Raw genomic sequence first — 19,052 nt, 5'->3', positions numbered from 1 at the left:
GTCAAACGGCCAACTTATTCAGGGCGTGCAGAAGCAGATCCTCATTAATTAAAGAGCACCGCAGGGTCCAGGAGACACTACGGAAGCGGTCGATCGTCAAATCAACACTCTTGCGCCCGCCGCGTTAGCTCTGGGGCTATGGCATTGCTAGAGGTCGCGGATTTGATCCCAATCGCGGCAGCCGCATTTCGACAGCGGGGAAATAGAAAACGCACGTGCACTTAGATTTTGGGACACGCTAAAGGACATCGAGGTGTCAAAATTAATCCAGAGTCCGGCACTAAGGCGAGCCTCATAATCCGAGTGTGGTTTTCGCACGTACAGCCCCCTAATCCAATTCAAGTTGAATACTTCTTCCACAATGCGATGTGTCAGGCGAGGCAATGACCATGTTCAACGCTCTCAAAAGTTGGAAAATATGGCGCGCAACAATGCCTCTCCCTGTGTGTTCTGTGTAATACGCAGACAAACAGCAGTGGTACGTGCAAGGTAAGGTGTAACATCAACTCACCAATGTCGTGTTGGCCTAACATTGAAGAAATTAAGCTTTAGCCGTCAACACGACCACTAATTATCGTCAGTTAAAGTATCCAGCACGGAAAGCTGCGCTTACATCGATTCGCACTGTGTGTGGGATCCGCATAATTTTTATAACTGAATTTGTAAAATTTTGGTATCGGTCGTATATGCATTACAATTTCTCGCGCAAATAATTTACGCCTCTTTGAGTAATTCGGCTGAATGAGTGGAAATGTGTAATCCGGGGTCGAGAAATAAAGGAAAACATACAACATATCCAGACTAAGGAAAAGCCTCTTTAGGAGATTAACTATACAAAAAGAGAACAGACAATGACGTCAGTCTAGACGCTATCTCAGCAAGCCTGTACGTCCGTATCACATTGCAACCTGCAAATTTTTCTCCGAATAATTGCCTGCCTGCGCCCATCACCATATTCGCTCCTACTTTCCGTGCAAAAATAAGGGTGTTCCTTCCAAAATATGGCCTTAGAGTTCTGTATTGCCCATCCATATGAATTTTTTATCATAAGTATAATTTAGCGAAGTTATCTTGCTTTTACAAATAATTTCGTCCCGCCTTTTTAACCTCTTCGTAGCAACAGGGACTTTGAGATAAAATAAAGGCGCTGATCACTTATCGAGTGAACGCACCTTCGCAAAACATATTCTCGAAGAGCATCCAGAAATGATGGTTCCACATCCCGAGAACCGAAGCCCTTTGCCGTCGTAACTTGCGTGAAATGGAGTCCAGGAAGGTGAGAACGATGCTCATAAAAACCAGGAAAAAGAGAAGCAGTGCCCATACCTGCAGGACGAGCATGCACATAGAGTAAAAATAAAGAACAAAGACGTGGTGGCGCGAATAGCACGTCATTACATTCTCCAGCCCAATTTCAGTGCTCAAAGTAAGTGTTATTTGCGTAACACAAGTGCACCATTAAGAAGGCGTAAAGTTGCTGTTGGGCTCTTTCAGAAAATAAATAAATGAAATGAAGATCATCATAGAGCGAAGACTTCTAAAGGTCCCTCAAAAGCAGTGATATCCAATATTAGCAACACACGCTGCGTATTAGTTTAAGTTGGCTCCCCTGTACATAGAAGCGAAACTTGATACTGTCACGTGGTAGTGACGGTTGAGGACACAACAATAAAACTGTGAATGGCGAAACTAACTTTATTGGGAGAACCTCTCCCCAGAAAAACAGGCTGCACTCAATCCTCCAGGAAATCGGCGAACACAGTGGGCGATCGTCGGAAATCTGATTAGCGGGTCAAGCGCGTCGGCTTTTATGCATCAATCGAATGTTCCAGAGTGATCACTGGCACCCGCGTCTCTTCCACAAATTTCTACACTATTCGCGTCACTCATACATGCAATCAGATTACACAAGGTTCAGTGATAGACGTCGGATGGAACCATCGATAACATTCTACAAACTTTCGATGCATGCAGGCGCGTCCTGCACGGTGCGATAACATTTGTTAGGCGGTCAAACGTAGTGGCCCCATAAAGATACACAAGCACACGCGTCAATACAAAATTTTCATAGCGCTTCAGACGCGAAACTGCACCTCTGCTTGAAATCCAAGTTAGTGTTCACCGTGATAATTAGTATCTACTTGAGCAATTATGAAAGCTATAAGGCAAGGAGGAAGATCAGGTATGGAAGGCGAAGAAACCACCGGAGCGGGCTAGGACCATATTCGCGAAGAGAAAAGAATGTCAGGTGTACACTCTTACTACCCCTACATTTAGGTTGCAGCTATAGGTGAAAAATATATGCAACTGTTTTTCCCTTACCTAAATAAAATGTTGTTGCAGACAAAATAAAAAAAGTGTATAGCGCGGCTTCTTTACATCTACATTTTTTATGCTTTACATACAACGTTAAATACAAGGAACCGTTTCAGTGAAATAGCCGCGGCTATACGCTGCTGTTCGAGAGATTTGAAAAATTTATATGAAACATTGTCTTACAGGCCATTGACATCTGGGCTTGATTGAGAATTTAGTGCCAGTGTCGCATGGTGATTTGCCTTCATTGCTTGCGTACTCCTCCTGTATTATTTTCCTCTTCATGTCATCTCATAGACCTCACTTGAAGTTTCGCGGCCGTAATTCAGAAAACAATGTGACTGTGCGCGCGTCAGATAAATCCCTTGGCGTGACTGTTGAAAAGATTGGCTTGCGGCAATAGTGTCCCCTTGTCGGTGATCTTTGCGTTTATTCCGTTACCGAGGTTCTCGCTCTTTACACCTACGTCACCTGGTTCTTCCGACCCGAATAGGTCGTACGGCCAGCGGTTCGTGTCGAAGTTGCGCAATAGCTCTTCTTGGTCGAGCCTCATCGTCCTACGTGTGATCGAATTGTGTCGTTCGAGAAGCGACGTATGGATATAAAGGATTTCCCTTGTCTTGAGAATGCTGTCGCTAAAACCTCTTGTTGGCTCCATCCTACAGATCTTCTACTTATCGTTCGTCCCTCCTGCAAAGTGTGCATTATTTTAATGCGTACGCATTAGGCGTGTCACATTGGAACACATTGTATGCGTGCATCTGTATTCTCTCTCTTTCTCTCTCTCTCTCTCTCTCTCTCTCTCTCTCTCTCTCTCTCTCTCTCTATATATATATATATATATATATATATATATATATATATATATATTATTTGGAGTTTTACGTGCCAAAACCACTTTCTGATTATGGGGCACGCCGTAGTGGAGGACTCCGGCAATTTTGACCACCTGGGGTTCTTTAACGTGCACCTAAATCTAAGTACACGGGTGTTTTCGCATTTCGGCCCCATCGAAATGCAGCCGCCGTGGCCGGGATTGGATCCCACGACCTCGTGCTCAGCAGCCCAACACCATAGCCACTGAGCAACCACGGCGGGTTTATATGTATATATATATATATATATATATATATATATATATATATATAGTATGGTAACTCGGGCATCGGAGTCAGCAGTTGAAGAAATGGAATGCAAGACAAAGTGACTCGTGAGCGCAAGCGGGGTTCGAGGCAGGGCTGGGCAGTCTTGGGCGCTGCCTGCGAGGACCGGGGCCTGCTCGCGTGGACCGAGGGACCGTGCGTTCTCACATTGGCGCCTGTAACGTGGGGCACCGGCTGCGTACCGGGGCGGACGATGACCGGTGGCATGGTGGTCGGCGCCCGTACCACGGCCAGTAGCGACGCCTGCCTGGCCTGGTGCGTGACCATCTCGGTGGCGCGAGCTGCCTGTTCTGGCGTTCGCCCAGGAGCGTTTACGCCAGCTCCCCTGTGACTGTCATTGGGTAGGTTATGGGACACGTGGACGGAGCAGTGACGGACACGCTACTGAAGCTCCCGCCGTCAACGTTGGAGAAGGGACCTGCCTGCGCGGTTACTGCACCAACGCAATGCAGTACTCCATAAATGCGATAAGTTGCGAAGCATGGGCATCACGCGTGGCTCCACACCGGGTGATGTGCACACGTCGAGAGAGTTGGAGGCGTCGCAGGCTGACAACGACTAGACCGTTGACTACAAGAGCACCGCCTAGACTCGCAAAGGCGAGGTGTCGAAGAAAACGGCTCCGAATAACCTCTCCTCTGGTATCGAAGGTGGTAAACCAGAGCGGCACGTCGTCCTTGTCCGAGCACGAGGAGGGCGAAGTCTCGGAATCTGGAGGCAGTTCCTCGGCACCGGCTGGCGCCAGCAGTAGCGAAGTCGACGATGATGACGATTCCGAAGGAGTTCTACGATGGCTGCAACGCGAACCTCACGGGCATATGAGGTCACTTGCCAACGCCACTGGAAGAGGCGCCGTTCGACCAACGATCATCATCATCATCTGCGATCTTGCCCTCCTACTAACTGCGTAGTGTGGTGCAGTGTGGATTCTGTACTGTGGAATGACAGTGAGTGGGTGGCAGCTACTTCCGGCAAACATGCTGCGTGCACGCTTCCTCCTCGAACAAGGTCATGAAGGAAGACTGGACCAGGTATGCCTTCGGGAATGGTTTAGGGCCTTCTGGATCCTGCAAGACCGCGACAACTCGCATGCTGCCCTATCTGGTCGGCCACATTTTCGCGAAGCGTACGTGCTGGAGGCGAGTCAGGTTTAGGGCCTTCGGGCTCCTGAAAGGCTTTTGTGACTCAGAGGTTACTTGGTCTGTCGATCCTTGTTGGGGGCGGCAGTCTGCATTGTTTGCCCACCAGTGGTGGCTGCAAGCCGCATCGGGCCAGTGCCATCGTCGCCTCCACAGAGGGAGGGGCAGTATCCGAACTCGGGCATTCAGCGTCAGAAGTCGAAGAAGTGGAAGACAATGTGACTCGTGGATTCGAGCGCTGCTTCGAGGCTCGGCTGGGCGTTCTTGGGCGCGGCCGACCAAGGCTGCGCCTCGCTGGCGTACACCGAGCGACTGTGCCGCTCCCACAATATATATATATATATATATATATATATATATATATATATATATATATATATATATATATATATATATATATATATATATATATATATATATATATATATATATATAGTTTTGTGTACTCAGCGCCTCTAACAAATTATATATATATATATATATATATATATATATATAATTTGTTAGAGGTGCTGAGTACACAAAACTTATGCAGGAGACCCTATTTGGCAGCAGGAACCTCGCACAATTGGAGTTGACGCCAGTTCCGAGGCCTCGCCCCAGGATTTGCAAATCTCCAGCAAAAAGTGATGACTACGACAACTGTGACTTCTACGGAAAGGGTTACACCGACTTAACGCTGCTGAACCCCCAAGTCATCATCATCGTCAGCCTGGTTACGCCCACTGCAAGGCAAAGGCCTCTCCCATACTTCTCCAACAACCCCGGTCATGTACTAATTGTGGCCATGCCATGCCTGCAAACTTCTTTCTCTCATCCGCCCACCTAACTTTCTGCCGCCCCCTCCTACAATTCCCTTCCCTTGGGATCCAGTCCGTAACCATTAATGACGATCGGTTATCTTCCCTCCTCATTACATGTCCTGCCCAAGCCCATTTCTTTTTCTTGATTTCAACTAAGATGTCATTAGCTCGCGTTTGTTCCCTCACCCAATCTGCTCTTTTCTTATCCCTTAACGTTCCACCTATCATTCTTCTTTCCATAGCTCATTGCGTCGCCCTCAATTTGAGTAGAACCCTTTTCGTAAGCCTCCAGGTTTGTGCCCCGTACGTGAGTACTGGTAAGACACAGCTATTATATACTTTTCTCTTGAGGGATGATGGCAACCTGCTGTTCATGATCTGAGAATGGCTGCCAAACGCACCCCCTGCCCATTCTTATTATACTGATTATTTCCGTCTCATGATCCGGATCCGCCGTCACTACCTGCCATAAGAAGATGTATTACCTTACGACTTCCAGTGCCTCGCTGCCTATTGTAAATTACTGTTCTCTTCCGAGACGGTCAAGCATTACTTTAGTTTTCTGCAGATTAATTTTTAGACCCACTCTTCTGCTTTGCCTCTCCAGGTCAGTAAGCATGCATTGCAATTGGTCCCCTGAGTTACTAAGCAAAGCAATATCATCAGCGAATCGTAAGTTACTAAGGAATTCTCCGTTAACTTTTATCCCCAGTTCTTCCCAATCCACGTCTCTGAATACCTCTTGTAAACACGCTGTGAATAGCATTGGAGATATCGTATCTCCCTGCCTGACGCCTTTCTTTGTTGGGATTTTGTTGCTGTCATTATGGAGGACTACGGTGGCCGTGGAGCAGCAATAGATATCTTTCAGTATTTTTACATACGGCTCGTCTACACCCTTATTCCGTAATGCCTCTATGACTGCTGAGGCTTTGACAGAATGAAACGCTTTCTCGTAATCAATGAAAGCTATATATAACGGTTGGTTATATTCCGCCCATTTCTCTATCACCTGATTGATAGTGTGAATATGATCTATTGTTGAGTACCCTTTACGGAATCCTGCCTGGTCCTTGGCTTGACAGAAGTCTAAGGTGTTCCTGATTCTATTTGCGATTACCTTGGTAAATAGTTTGTAGGCAACGGACAGTAAGCTGATCGGTCTAAAATTTTTCAAGTCTATGGCGTCCCTTTTTTATGGATTAGGATTATGTTAGCGTTCTTCCAAGATTCCGGTACGCTCGAGGTCATGAGGCATTGCGTATACACGGTGGCCAGTTTCCCTAGAACAATCTGTCCACCATCCTTCAACAAATCTGTTGTTACCTGATCCTCCCCAGCTGCCTTCCCCCTTTGCATATCTCCCAAGGCTTCCTTTACTTCTTCCGGTGTTACCTTTGGGATTTCGAATTCCTCTGGACTAATTTCTCTTCCATTATCGTCGAGGTTGCCACTGGTACTGTATAAATCTCTATCGAAATCCTCAGCCACTTGAACTATCTCATCCATATTAGTAATGATATTACCGGCTTTGTCGCTTAACGCATTCATCTGATTCTTGCCAATTCCTAGTTTCTTCTTCACTGTTTTTAGGCTTCCTCCGTTCCTGAGAGCATGTTCAATTCTATCCATATTATACTTCCTCATGTCAGCTGTCTTACGCTTGTTGATTAACTTCGAAAGTTCTGCCAGTTCTATTCTAGCTGTTGGGTTAGATGCTTTCATACATTGGCGTTTCTTGATCAGATCTTTCGTATCCTGCGATAGTTTGCTGGTATCCTGCCTAACGGAGTTACCACCGACTTCCATTGCACACTCCTTAATGATGCCCACAAGATTGTCGTTCATTGCTTCAACACTAAGGTCCTCTTCCGGAGTTAAAGCCGAATACCTGTTCTGTAGCTTGATCTGGAATTCCTCCATTTTCCCTCTTACCGCTAACTCCTTAATCGGCTTCTTATGTACCAGTTTCTTCCGTTCCCTCTTCAGGTCTAGGCTAATTCGAGTTCTTACCATCCTGTGGTCACTGCAGCGCACCTTGCCGAGCACGTCCACATCTTGTATGATGCCAGGGTTAGCGCAGAGTATGAAGTCTACTTCATTTCTAGTCTCGCCGTTCGGGCTCTTCCAGGTCCACTTTCGGCTGTCCCGCTTGCGGAAGAAGGTATTCATTATCCTCATATTATTCTGTTCCGCAAACTCTACTAATAACTCTCCCCTGCTATTCCTAGTGCCTATGCCACATTCCCCCACTGCCTTGTCTCCAGCCTGCTTCTCGCCTACCTTGGCATTAAAGTCGCCCATTAGTATAGTGTATTTAGTTTTCACTCTACCCATCGCCGATTCCACGTCTTCATAGAAGCTTTCGACTTCCTGGTCATCATGACTGGATGTAGGAACGTAGACCTGTACAATCTTCATTTTGTACCTCTTATTAAGTTTCACAAGACCTGTCACCCTCTTGTTAATGCTATAGAGTTCCTGTAAGTTACCAGTTATATTCTTATTAATCAGGAATCCGACTCCTAGGTCTCTTCTCTCCGCTAAGCACCGGTAGCACAGGACGTGCCGGTTTTTTGCACTGTATAGGCTTCTTTCGGCCTCCTAACTTCACTGAGCCCTATTATATCCCATTTACTGCCCTCTAATTCCTCCAATAGCACTGCTAGATTCGCCCCACCAGGTAACGTTCTAGCGTTAAACGTTGCCTGGTTCATATTCCAATGGCGGCCTGTCCGGAGCCAGTGATTCTTAGCACACTCTGCTGCGTCGTAGGTCTGACCGCCGCCGTGGTCAGTTGCTTCGCAGCTGCTGGGGACTGAGGGCCGGGGTTTGATTGTTGTGTTCATATGGGAGGTTGTGGCCAAGTACTGTACCAGGGTGGCCAATCCTGCTCTGGTGAAGGAGTGCGTTACCGGTTCTGGTCACCGGGATCAGGCCACACTCCAGGCCTGTTTGTGCAATTTTATCAACACGCGGATTTTTTTTAATCCGGTGGAAAATTGTCGGCACCGGAATTCGAACCACGGACCTCTTGCACGTGAGGCGGGTGTTCTACCTCTACGCCACCAACGGCTTTTGATGTCGACAGATTTGAAGATGTGGAAGACTGGCTGGCGGAGTTCGAGCGCGTGGCTGTGTTTAACGAGTGGGGCAGTAACGCCAAACTCAGGGACGTCTACTTCAGCCTCCAGGATGGTACTCGCACGTGGTTTATGAACCGCGAACGTGTCCTCTCATCCTGGCCTGAATTCCAGCGCAAGCTACTCCATACTTACTCCTGCCCTGATCACCGGGAAAAAGCGGAGCGAGCCCTTCAGTCACGCGTCCAAAAGCCCAACGAGAGCGTCACGATGTACGTGGAGGACCTGACGGATCTCTTTCAGCGTGCCGATCCGAGCATGTTGGAAGAGAACAAGCTGCGTCATCCGATGAGAGGCGTAAAGGAACAGCTCTTTGGCCGTCTTGTTCGGAATACGCCCAATACTGTCGCGGAGTTCCTCACCGAAGCCAGCGCAATGGAGAAGACGCTTCCGCAACGGTCGAACATGTACAACCGACAAGTAAATTCCGCCTGCACTCCGGATACGCTGGTAGGCTTCGGGTGCGACGGCACCTTGCTTTGCGAGCTGATTCGCTCAGTGGTTCGCGACGAGCTGCAGAAGCACCACGGTACGTCGCCACCTCCAGTCCGCTCCCTCGCCAGTGTCGTACGCAACGAGGTACAGCAAGCACTGCGGACATCTCTTTCCAGCAGTGAAGCGCCACCTCTGCCAAGCAAATCCTGGCGCAAGACTTACGCAGAAACATTACTGAGCCCCGCCTAAGCTTTCGCACCTACTTATGTTGCCATACCACACTTCGACGACCGCTGAACATCCGCGAGGAAATCAGAGGTTTGGCGAGTACCTGACCGACGACTCGGCCTGCAGGGTTTTTTCATCGATTCGCCTCGACCTAGGTTTGGCCAGAGGCCTCCCGACATCGCAGAATTCATCGAACAGCGCAGGTCTGGCACATCGCAGCGGCAGTCCCGCTCACTCTCACCGCGGCGATATTTCCCTACTCGTAATACCACCTCGAGGACGACGCAAGAGAGATCACCAAATCCACGCCGGGAAAACTCATGTCAGCGAACTTCCGAGGCGGGGCCGCTGATACTAGACGCGCTAAAGACCTCGTATCGCGCCGACCTCAGAACAACAAAAACACGACCATGCCAGAACCAGTTCCCGCGAACAAGATTTCACTGCACATACCTGAGTAGATCGACGGAAGAAAATGAGTCCACTTGTACGTACTGGCGCCGATTACTCTATTCTTTGTGGCAAACTGGCGAGCGTTCTGAAAAAGTTACGTTGCCCTGGAACGGGGCACCAGTTCGTACGGCAGGTGGCCACGTCGTCACACCGCTTGGCTTGTGCACGGCGAGAGTAGAAATTCGCGGTGCTGCTGATCTCGCCACTTGCCTGGTTCTACACGATTGTTCCCGCGATTTAATTCTTGGGATGGACTTTCTCCGGGAATATGGCGCAATTATTGACCACCGCGAGCGCTGCATCGCTTTCTCTGGCACTGCCTTCGCCTACGCCAAACCATCAACGGGCATCGTCGAGTGCTTTGCTGCTGAAGTGAACACAGAGGACGGTTCGATCAGAGACAGCGATGTAACCTCCGAGCTTACGGACGACCAAAAGAGCGCACTGCAGGAATTCTTGAACGAATTCCTTGCGTGCTTGGCTCGGTCTACTAAGGTGGGCCGAACGCCAATCACGATGCACCGAATAACGACATCCGCCGACGAACCAAACAGCCTTATCGTGTCTCGCCGAAAGAACGTGAGGCAATTCAAGCCCAAGTCAACGAGATGCTAGATGATGATGCCATTCAGCCTTTGAACACTCCGTAGTCATCCCCGGTCGTTTTGGTCAAGAAAAAAGACGGACCGCTTCGTTTCTGTGTTGATTATCGACGCCTCAACGATGTCACCAAGAAGCACGTGTACCCACTACGACGTATCAATGACTCTTTAAACAGGTTGCGGCGAGCTCAGTATTTTTCGTCTCTCGATCTAAAGAGTGGTTACTGGCACATTAAGGTAGATGAACGCGACCGCGAAAAAACTGCTTTCGCCACTCCGGATAGCCTTTACGAATTCAAGGTACTTCCTTTCGGGCTCTGTTCGGCACCAGCATATTTCCAGCGAATGATGGACACTGTTCTCGCTGGTCTGAAGTGGCAAACCTGCCTCGTCTACCTCGATGACGTGGTTGTTTTTTTGGCGACATTTGACGGCCACCTGAAACCACTGCGGCAAGTTCTCGAAACCATCCGATCGGCTAACCTCACCCTTCAGCCTCAGAAGTGTCACTTCGGCTACAAGGAGCTCATGTTTCTGCGACACGTGGTCAGCGCGGAATCGATCCCGATCCCGTGAAAACTGCCACTGTACCCACGTTTCCAACCCTGACCGACAAGAAAGGTGTCCGACGCTTTCTGGGCTTTTGCGCATACGACCGGCGTTTCATCGAAAATTTTTCTAAGATGGCGGAGCCGCTTACTGGACTCACGAGGGACTATGTATCGTCCGTCTGTGCCTCAGAGCAAGAGTATGCTTTCGCTGAACTTCGACAGCGTCTCATGTTAGCACCAGTTCTGGCCCACTTTGACGAGGAGGCGGACACGGAAGTTTATACAGACGCCAGTAACGTTGATCTTGGTGCCGTGCTTCTACAACGGCAGAAAGGTATTGAAAGAGTGATTGCCTATGCAACTCGCACACGATCGCGTGCAGAGACCAACTACACCACTACGGAGAAAGAATGTCTTGCCGGCATGTGGGCGCTGGCGAAATTTCGACATTACCTCTACGGCCGCCCATTCAAAGTTGTAACCGATCATCACTCGTTATACTGGCTTGCAAATCTGCGGGACCTTTGTGGACCACTGACACGGTGGAGTCTACGTTTGCAGGAGTACGACGTGACCATCGTGTACAAGTCGGGCCGCATACACGAAGACGCTGACGCAATCTCGCACGCCCCTATCGACACTACCGACCAAGACATTGAGGATGACGGCGTTTTCCTGGGCGCCGTAAGCGTTACTCATTTGTCCGCACGGCAGCGCGCAGGCGTCTCACTACGACGCATATTCGAAAATCTGGAAAGACGAAACCCATCAATACCCCGGCGCATCGCTCGAGGATTGTCGTCTTTTTGTTTACGACGTGGCGTCTTGTATAAAAACTCTGTTGCCACCAACAAGACATACCTTTTTGTCGTTCCAGCAGACATCCGTGCCGAAGTTTTATTCGCCTGTCATGACGAGCCACCGTTCGGCCATTTGGGTTTTACGCGAACGCTTGATAGAGTGCGCAAATCCTACTATTGGCCGAAACTTGCCAAGTGTGTTAAGCGGTACGTCCGAGCATGCCGTGAATGCCAGCGCCCAAAGCCGCCGGCTGTGAAACCTGTGGGACTGCTGAATCCGATTGGCCCACCTGGCAAACCTTTCGACCAGGTCGGCATGGATCTCCTGGGCCCGTTTCCACTGTCATCTTCTGGCAACAGGTGGATAATCGTCGCCATGGACCATTTAACGCGGTATGTTGAGACAAAGGCGTTGCCTCGAGGCACAGCTTCCGAGGTTGCACATTTTTTTATACGGAGCATCGTCCTACGGCATGGCGCCCCATCGCACCTCATCACAGACCGAGGCAAAACCTTAACAGCGCAGCTCATTGAAGATGTTTTTAAACTCAGCTGCACAACCCATCGAAGGACAACTGCCTATCATCCGAAGACAAATAGCTTGACCGAACGACTGAAAAAAACGATGACTAACATGCTGTCTATGTACGTAGACGTACAGCACAAGACGTTGGACTAGATACTTGCATACGTAACGTTTGCCTGTAATACTTCTACGCAAGAAACAACATTCTTCACGCTGTTTTACATCTTTCACGGCCGTGAAGTGAAGACTATGTTAGAAGCAATGCTGCCATGCGACCACATTGATGACCTTGATCTCGCCCAAGATGCCGAACTCTTCGTGCAACGCACGGAAGAAGCCTGTCAGCTTGCCCGAGTGCACATAAAGAAAGAACAGAGCATCGATGCGCAACGTTACAATCTCCGCCATCGACAAGTCGAGTTCACACCTGGCGCTCAAGCTTTAGTCTCGACCCCCGTGTGCTGAAAACGACTATCCGAGAAGCTTTTGAGTCGCTATTTCGGACCTTACAAAGTGTTCCAGCTAATTAGTGACGTGAATTGCGAAGTCCTTCCTGACGAAAGCCAGCCTCCCCGACGTCGACAACCGCAATCTGAGATTGTGCACGCTGTGCTTTTGAAACTGTGCAATAGCCCCTAAAGTTCGACGTTTTAAGCCGCTTAGGTTAGTTTTTGTTGTTGCTCGTCCCTCAGTGCCTCGTGACTATATCACACACCACAGTGATTGTGACTATAGCCTATGTGTTCGTCCTTGGCCATCTCGGCGCTCTCACTTCAAGCCTATGTAAGTTTTCATTCTTTCTTTTAATTGTCGAGTATACCCTGATGAAGTATACATGCTGAATGGGGATCCAGGCGTTTGTACTTCCCGAAATGTAACAGCTGACGCGGGGTGCCTAGACGAACCTCGTTCTCTTCTTTCTCAGTCCCCTTGCTGTGCCACAACATGTGGCAATATACACGGTCAGTTGTCTGCTCCGGACCACCCTTACTTTCCCTTCATTCCTTGACAAAGCATTACGTGTTTCCAGCAAGCCCCTCGACAGCACGTCGCTATGTGGTGGATACGGTTTAAATCATGGATACGTGACTTCTAAGAGGTGCAACAGAATTCTCACGCATTTCCATAGTATTGACCGCTAAATAACCGTTGATTTTTTTAGGCCAAGTCGAATTTTCCTCTCTTCAGGGGCCCCATAACGTAAAACTATTCCAATCTCTTTTTATTTCAACCTCCTGACGTCAGATTTCGATAAACGGAGGGGCAAACACAGAACCATGATGCACAGCGTTGTTTGAACCGTGCAATGAAATGCTCTCCTGGTTCATAGGAGGCCATTCTTGTTTGCATTCAAACCAAATTGCACTGCTCACCTTGAAAGGTTTTTTATCTAATTGGTGCAAGAGGGGGCAGGGGATCGCCTAAGTGGAGAGAATTTTGGTGTGGCCAAGGTAGCACAGGGAAATCAAATAACCGGCTGAGGGGGATGGTGATTGCGTGATCGATTGCTCCGCTTCCCCTTCCTTAGCTTGCGTTGGATGGTCAAAAGTGTCAGCAGTGGGAACAGAAGGTTAAAAAGTATTGCTAAAATGCATCCTTAAGCAAGAAGAGTGGGCAGAGCGATGTTGCATAGGTGCCGAAAGAGCTTCATAACGCTAAACTGGCACGCGAGAAATTTTATTATGGGCAAATATATTATGATCAGCGGCAACTACGAGTAGCCAGTGTAATGCGGAGCGATCGGAAGGCTGACATCAGCCATTCCTTTCCGATCGAGGCAGTCTCCGGATATTCGAAAGTAAGTTAGATTTGTTCAGCATAATGCATCTTTAATGTGTACATGTAACTTTGACGTGGTGAGGGCTCGCGGTTTTGGGACGGCGTGTGCCAGACAGAGGAAGCGGACATAGCCTGAAAACATCTTGGCCAATCGCTGACTGCTAATGGTGAGAAAGGCGTACAATCAGGACGAAATTTTATGTGTTGCTTGGTCTAATTATGCATAATCGGTATCTATAGGTGAAACCAGATGGAGCGTTTCGTAAGCGGGATGTCGTGCCACAGATAGGCGAAGTGGGGGTAGCCCGAAAATTTTACAAATCGTGCAATGCTGAAATGCAGTAGGAATAAATGAGAAGAGCTTTACGTTTTAGCACCTCTGGCCATTATCCGGGGGCTGTGTATGCGATCACAAATTCGTTCAGGGTGAGGTGATGCTTTAACCTCACCACAGTCTGCAGTTTTGGTAGGAGGACCAGTTGACTCGGTGCGCTTGTGCTTGTTTTGGTTTCCAGGATAGGGAGCTCAACGCTCATCGCCAGCGCGGCTTGGATGTGCTGCCTGCTAATGGGTCAAATAGCTAGCAGTATGCAATTAAATTGTGATCCATAAGTGGTGCAGGAGCCAGCAGCCACTTATCCGGCACACAGCGTGGCTGGATTTCGCATGGTAATCTAGGGAGTCAGTTAGTTTGGCTTGGTATACAACACTATTGTCCATACAATCGAGAGTTCTTGTCCTGGAGGTCGGCTAATTTAATTACAGCTCGTACGGTGGTGGGAGCTTGACTTGTTGTGCTGGAGGGCAAACGAATTGAGTTTTGTAGTACCACCTCGAAGTACGCTTTGCTCCGTCATAGCCGACGGAGCTGCTGCTGAGATCACTTCGATACCAACTGACGAGTACGGGTAAGCTGACACGCATGGTCAGCATAGGCGATGGCGTCACGGGCATACACGGGCCTCGAATCCTGTATCAAGGGGAGTGAAGTGTCCAATGGTAATACAGAGTCACGACCGAGCAGTAAATAAAAAGGGGAAATACCCAGCAGCATCGTGGTGTGATGAATTATAGGCGAACTTGACATAACGGAGCGCCGCATCCCAGTCCTTGTAATCGGGTGAAACGTATTTCGATAGCATGTCAGTGATGGTCCGATTAAGTCGCTCCGTAAGGCCGTTGGTCTGGGTATCATAGGAGGTAGCCAATTTGTGCTTGGTAGAACATGAGCGTAGGATACCGGCGATGACTTGGGAGACGAAAGTGTGGCCGCGGTCAGTAAGGAGCGGTCGCGGGGCGCCATATACTAAAATGATATCCCTGAGCAGGAAATCTGGGACGTCGGTTGCGCAGCTCGTGGGAAGCGCCGGAGTGATGGCATAGCGCGTCGCGTAATCGGTAGCGGCGGCGATCCGCCTGTTGCCGGAGCTGGGCTCAGCGAAAGGCCAATGACATCGAAACCCACGCCAAAGGATGGCTCAAGTGGAATGTCGATCGGTTGTAAGTACACGGCAGGAAGCATTGTTGGCTTTTTACTATGTTGACAAGACTTGCAAGCAGCTACATAGCGCCGTACGGAGCAAGCGAGGCAGGGCCAGTTGCAGCGGCGGCGCACGCGCTCGTAAGTACGAGCAAACCCAAGGTGTGCGGCAGTTGGGGCATCATAAAGCTCCTGAAGCCCGGTTGAGCGGAGGTGCTGAGCAACGACAAGGAGAAGGGGAGGACCGTCAGGGTGAAAACTCTCGGTACAATATCCCGTCGTTGAGAATGAACCACCGTAACGATGGATCAGTAGGAGCAGATTCAATTCGGTCAATGAGGGTTCTCAAAGTACCATCTTGGCGTTACTCGTTGGCCATGTCCAAAAGCTGGGAAATGGATAGAACACGTGCGAAAGTGCCCATGTCGGCGTTGGCGGTCGTGTGTACAGAGTAACGGGACAAGCAGTCGGCATCCTTGTGAACGCGACCAGACCTATACACCACCAAGTAGTAATACACTTGCAGCCGCAAAGCCCATTGTCCAAGCCTCCATGTGGGATCTTTTAATGACGAAATCCAACAGAGACCGTGATGGTCCATTAAATGGAAGAAGGCCTGCCATATAAATGGGGGTAAAGTTTCGACTCTGTCCACACGACGGCCAAACATTCGCGCTCGGTAATAGAGAAGTTCCGCCCCGCATGTGACTAAACAAGGCTAGCGTACGCTATGACACGTTCATGGCCGTATTGAACTTGTGTTGTGCGAACGCGGCACCAATTCCGTGGCAACTGGTGTTGGTACGCGCCTCTGTACGGGCTGAAGTAGCCCAGTGTCCTAGAATCGGTGGGGTGGTGAGCAGGGTGGTAAAGAGAGAAAAGGCAGTAGCCTGAGAGGATCCCCAAGAAAATGGCACACTTTTCTTCAGATCTGTGAGATGGTGTGCAATGGTGGGGAAATTTTGAACAAAGCTGCGGAAGTAAGAGAAAAGGCTCACGAAACTTCGTACATGTTTTGCAGATCGTGGAACAGCAAAATCTTCCACGGCACGAATTTTCTCTGGCTCCGGTTGGATGTCAGTGGCATTGACGACATGTCCAAGAGCAGTAATATAACGATGGCCGAAGTTACGTTTCTTGGACTTGAGCTGTAGACCGGCCTTGCGAAAAAACGGCAAGTACAGCAGAAAAGCGTTCAATGTGTGTGCTGAATGAGGGCGAGAACACAATAACAGCATCTAGGCAGCAGAGACAAGTCGACCACTTGAATCCTTGGAGGAAGGAGTCCATCATACGCTCATAGATAGCCGAAGCGTTGCATAGCCCAAAAGGCATAACTTTGAAGTGGTAAAGACCATCAGTAGTCATAAAGGCGGTCTTTTCACGATCGAGAAAATCGACAGCGATTTGCCAATATCCGGACCGTAGGTCAATGGACGAAAAATACTGTGCCCCGTATAGGCAATCGAGGGCGTCATCGATACTAGGTAGTAGGTAGACGTCCTTTTTCGTGATGCGGTTGAAGTGGCGGTAATCAACGCAGAATCTGCATGAGCAGTCCTTCTTTTAGACGAGCATGACAGTCGACGCCCAGGGACTTGACGCTCCAAAGCTAAAACTCGGTAGGGTCGCCGATGAATGGGTGGATTATCGCCTGTATGTAGACGATGTTTGACAAGTGACGTCTGGCCTACGGGTCGGTTGGCCAGGTCTAATATATCTTTGTAGGGAAGCCATAGACTGCACAGCTGTTCAGCCTCCGCCGGTATGAGATTCGGGGCGATCATTTTCGCAATGTCGTTGTCAGTAGATTTGGCAGACCACAAAGGCTCACAGAAAGCGTCGATAGCAAGAGTATTAACGCAACTAACTTCTAAAGCAGTGATTTTAGCCAGGGTGATATCTTGAGGCAGAATTTGCTTAGAGAGCCCGAAATTCACCACAGGGAGGTAGGTGCGATTTTCTGTGACCCTTAGTATTGTATGTGGGACAGTAACGCTGTGGGTAAGAACGATGGCGGTTATGGGAGCGATGTAATCACCATCGCGAACTGGCGTCAAAGGCGACATTTCAATGTATTTCAATACCTATGGCAGAATGTGAGCAAAATCAGTCATTCATAGTCGAATTTCATGTGTTGTTGGAGGAACGTCCAGTAGAGGCAGGTCAAGACGCACAGTATTTGAGCTAGAATGGATGAGCGCTGAATGGGCGGAGAGGAAGTGTAGGCCTAGGATGAGGTAATGGGGGCATTGTTCAAGTACAGTAAAAATGACTACACTATGGCGGCCTGAAATGCTCACACGTGCAGTACATATTCCGACCACCGTCACTATGCTACCGCCGGCGATCCGTACGAATCGGGTAAAGCCATGCGTAACAATATTCTTGAAATGGCGGCTTAGGCGGCTGGTCGTAATCGATATGTGTGCTGCGGTATCTATGAGGGCTTTGACGGGTGTGCCATCAACTTGGACACCAAGAAAGTTTTGTCTCGTTAACAGCGTCAAATGAGGATTGTGCGGCGAATCCGACATTGCAGCAGGACCTCAAAATGCCGCATTGCCTAGTTTTCCTGCTGGGACGGTCCTGGGTAGGTCGGCGACGGCGAGCGGCGAAGCTGCGGTGGGCGTGGCTGGCGGCGTTGGGGCGTGGGCGAGCGAGCATAGCGGGGAGTCGAGGTAGTGGTGTTGGAAGCGTCGTAGAAGCTACGGGGTGAGGGACTTCGGGGCGAACTTGAATTCCGGAAGGTGTTTCGAGGAGGGGATGGTGAACGGCTCCGGCAGTGATAGGAAACGTGATCGATTCGGCCGTAGCAGAAACAGATCGGTCTGTCGTCAGGTATACGCCAGTCGGGGGGTCCCTAGTAGTGTAGGAATAGCGGACACTGTGAGGTGGACTGCGATAGGACCGAGGCATAGGAGCAGGGCGGGTGTCAGGGCGACTCAAGGAGCAGGCGCTGGGAAGAACCATATTAGCGATTTCCCTGCGAACCACGGAGTTTATTAGCAATATCGTCTAAGCAGTGTTGTCTAAGCAACACTAAGGAAACGCTACCTCCAGTTCGCGGCGTACATTTCGGGTTACATTTTCACTCAGTGGCGGCAAGCTAGATTGGTCGGTGGGTTAGGCACAGGAAGACGTCGCTGTAGAATTTGTAAGCAGTATAAACTGAATGTATATACGCGGGCTTTTCGCCTGTTCGAAACGGCAGCATTCCTTCATAATGGCGTCGACAATCGTTAAGTTTCTCAACACTGGAAGGTTGAATGCGCTGTCCGCGATGGCTTTGATAATGTATCCAACCTTGTCCGCCTCTGGCATGGACGTGTCAATATTATGACAGAGGGCTAGGACGTCCAGAATCCGGGTGACATACGACTAGGTAATCAGTTTGGGCACGCGTGGCGAGTTCCTTGATGGCTATTTCTTTGGGTCCGGTCGAATTGCCAAAAACGTCGGACAGTTTTTGTTTGAACAAGTCCCATCTGTTTGGCTCTTCCTCGTTTGTGTAGAACCACGTTCGCGGTGTTCCCTCGAGGTAGAACACGACATTGGCCAGCATTGTGGTCGGGTCCCACTTTCTTTGCATACGCGCTCATACATCTTCAGCCATCCTCCTGCGTCAAGACCA

At 49.3% G+C, this 19,052-nt stretch overlaps 1 protein-coding gene across 1 annotated transcript in view; it reads right to left on the bottom strand.

Annotated features, from left to right (window-relative positions):
• LOC142586135 (glutamate receptor-like) overlaps positions 1–19,052 on the bottom strand; it is a 102,151-nt gene that overhangs the window by 32,949 nt on the left and 50,150 nt on the right. The window contains exon 5 of the mRNA XM_075697387.1: positions 1,173–1,326. Coding sequence (XP_075553502.1) covers positions 1,173–1,326 — 154 coding nt within the window. The remainder of the gene's footprint in view (positions 1–1,172; positions 1,327–19,052) is intronic.

Source organism: Dermacentor variabilis, chromosome 6, assembly GCF_050947875.1.
Source record: "Dermacentor variabilis isolate Ectoservices chromosome 6, ASM5094787v1, whole genome shotgun sequence".
Classification (NCBI taxonomy): domain Eukaryota; kingdom Metazoa; phylum Arthropoda; class Arachnida; order Ixodida; family Ixodidae; genus Dermacentor; species Dermacentor variabilis.
This window is presented reverse-complemented; position numbering and strand designations above follow the sequence as displayed.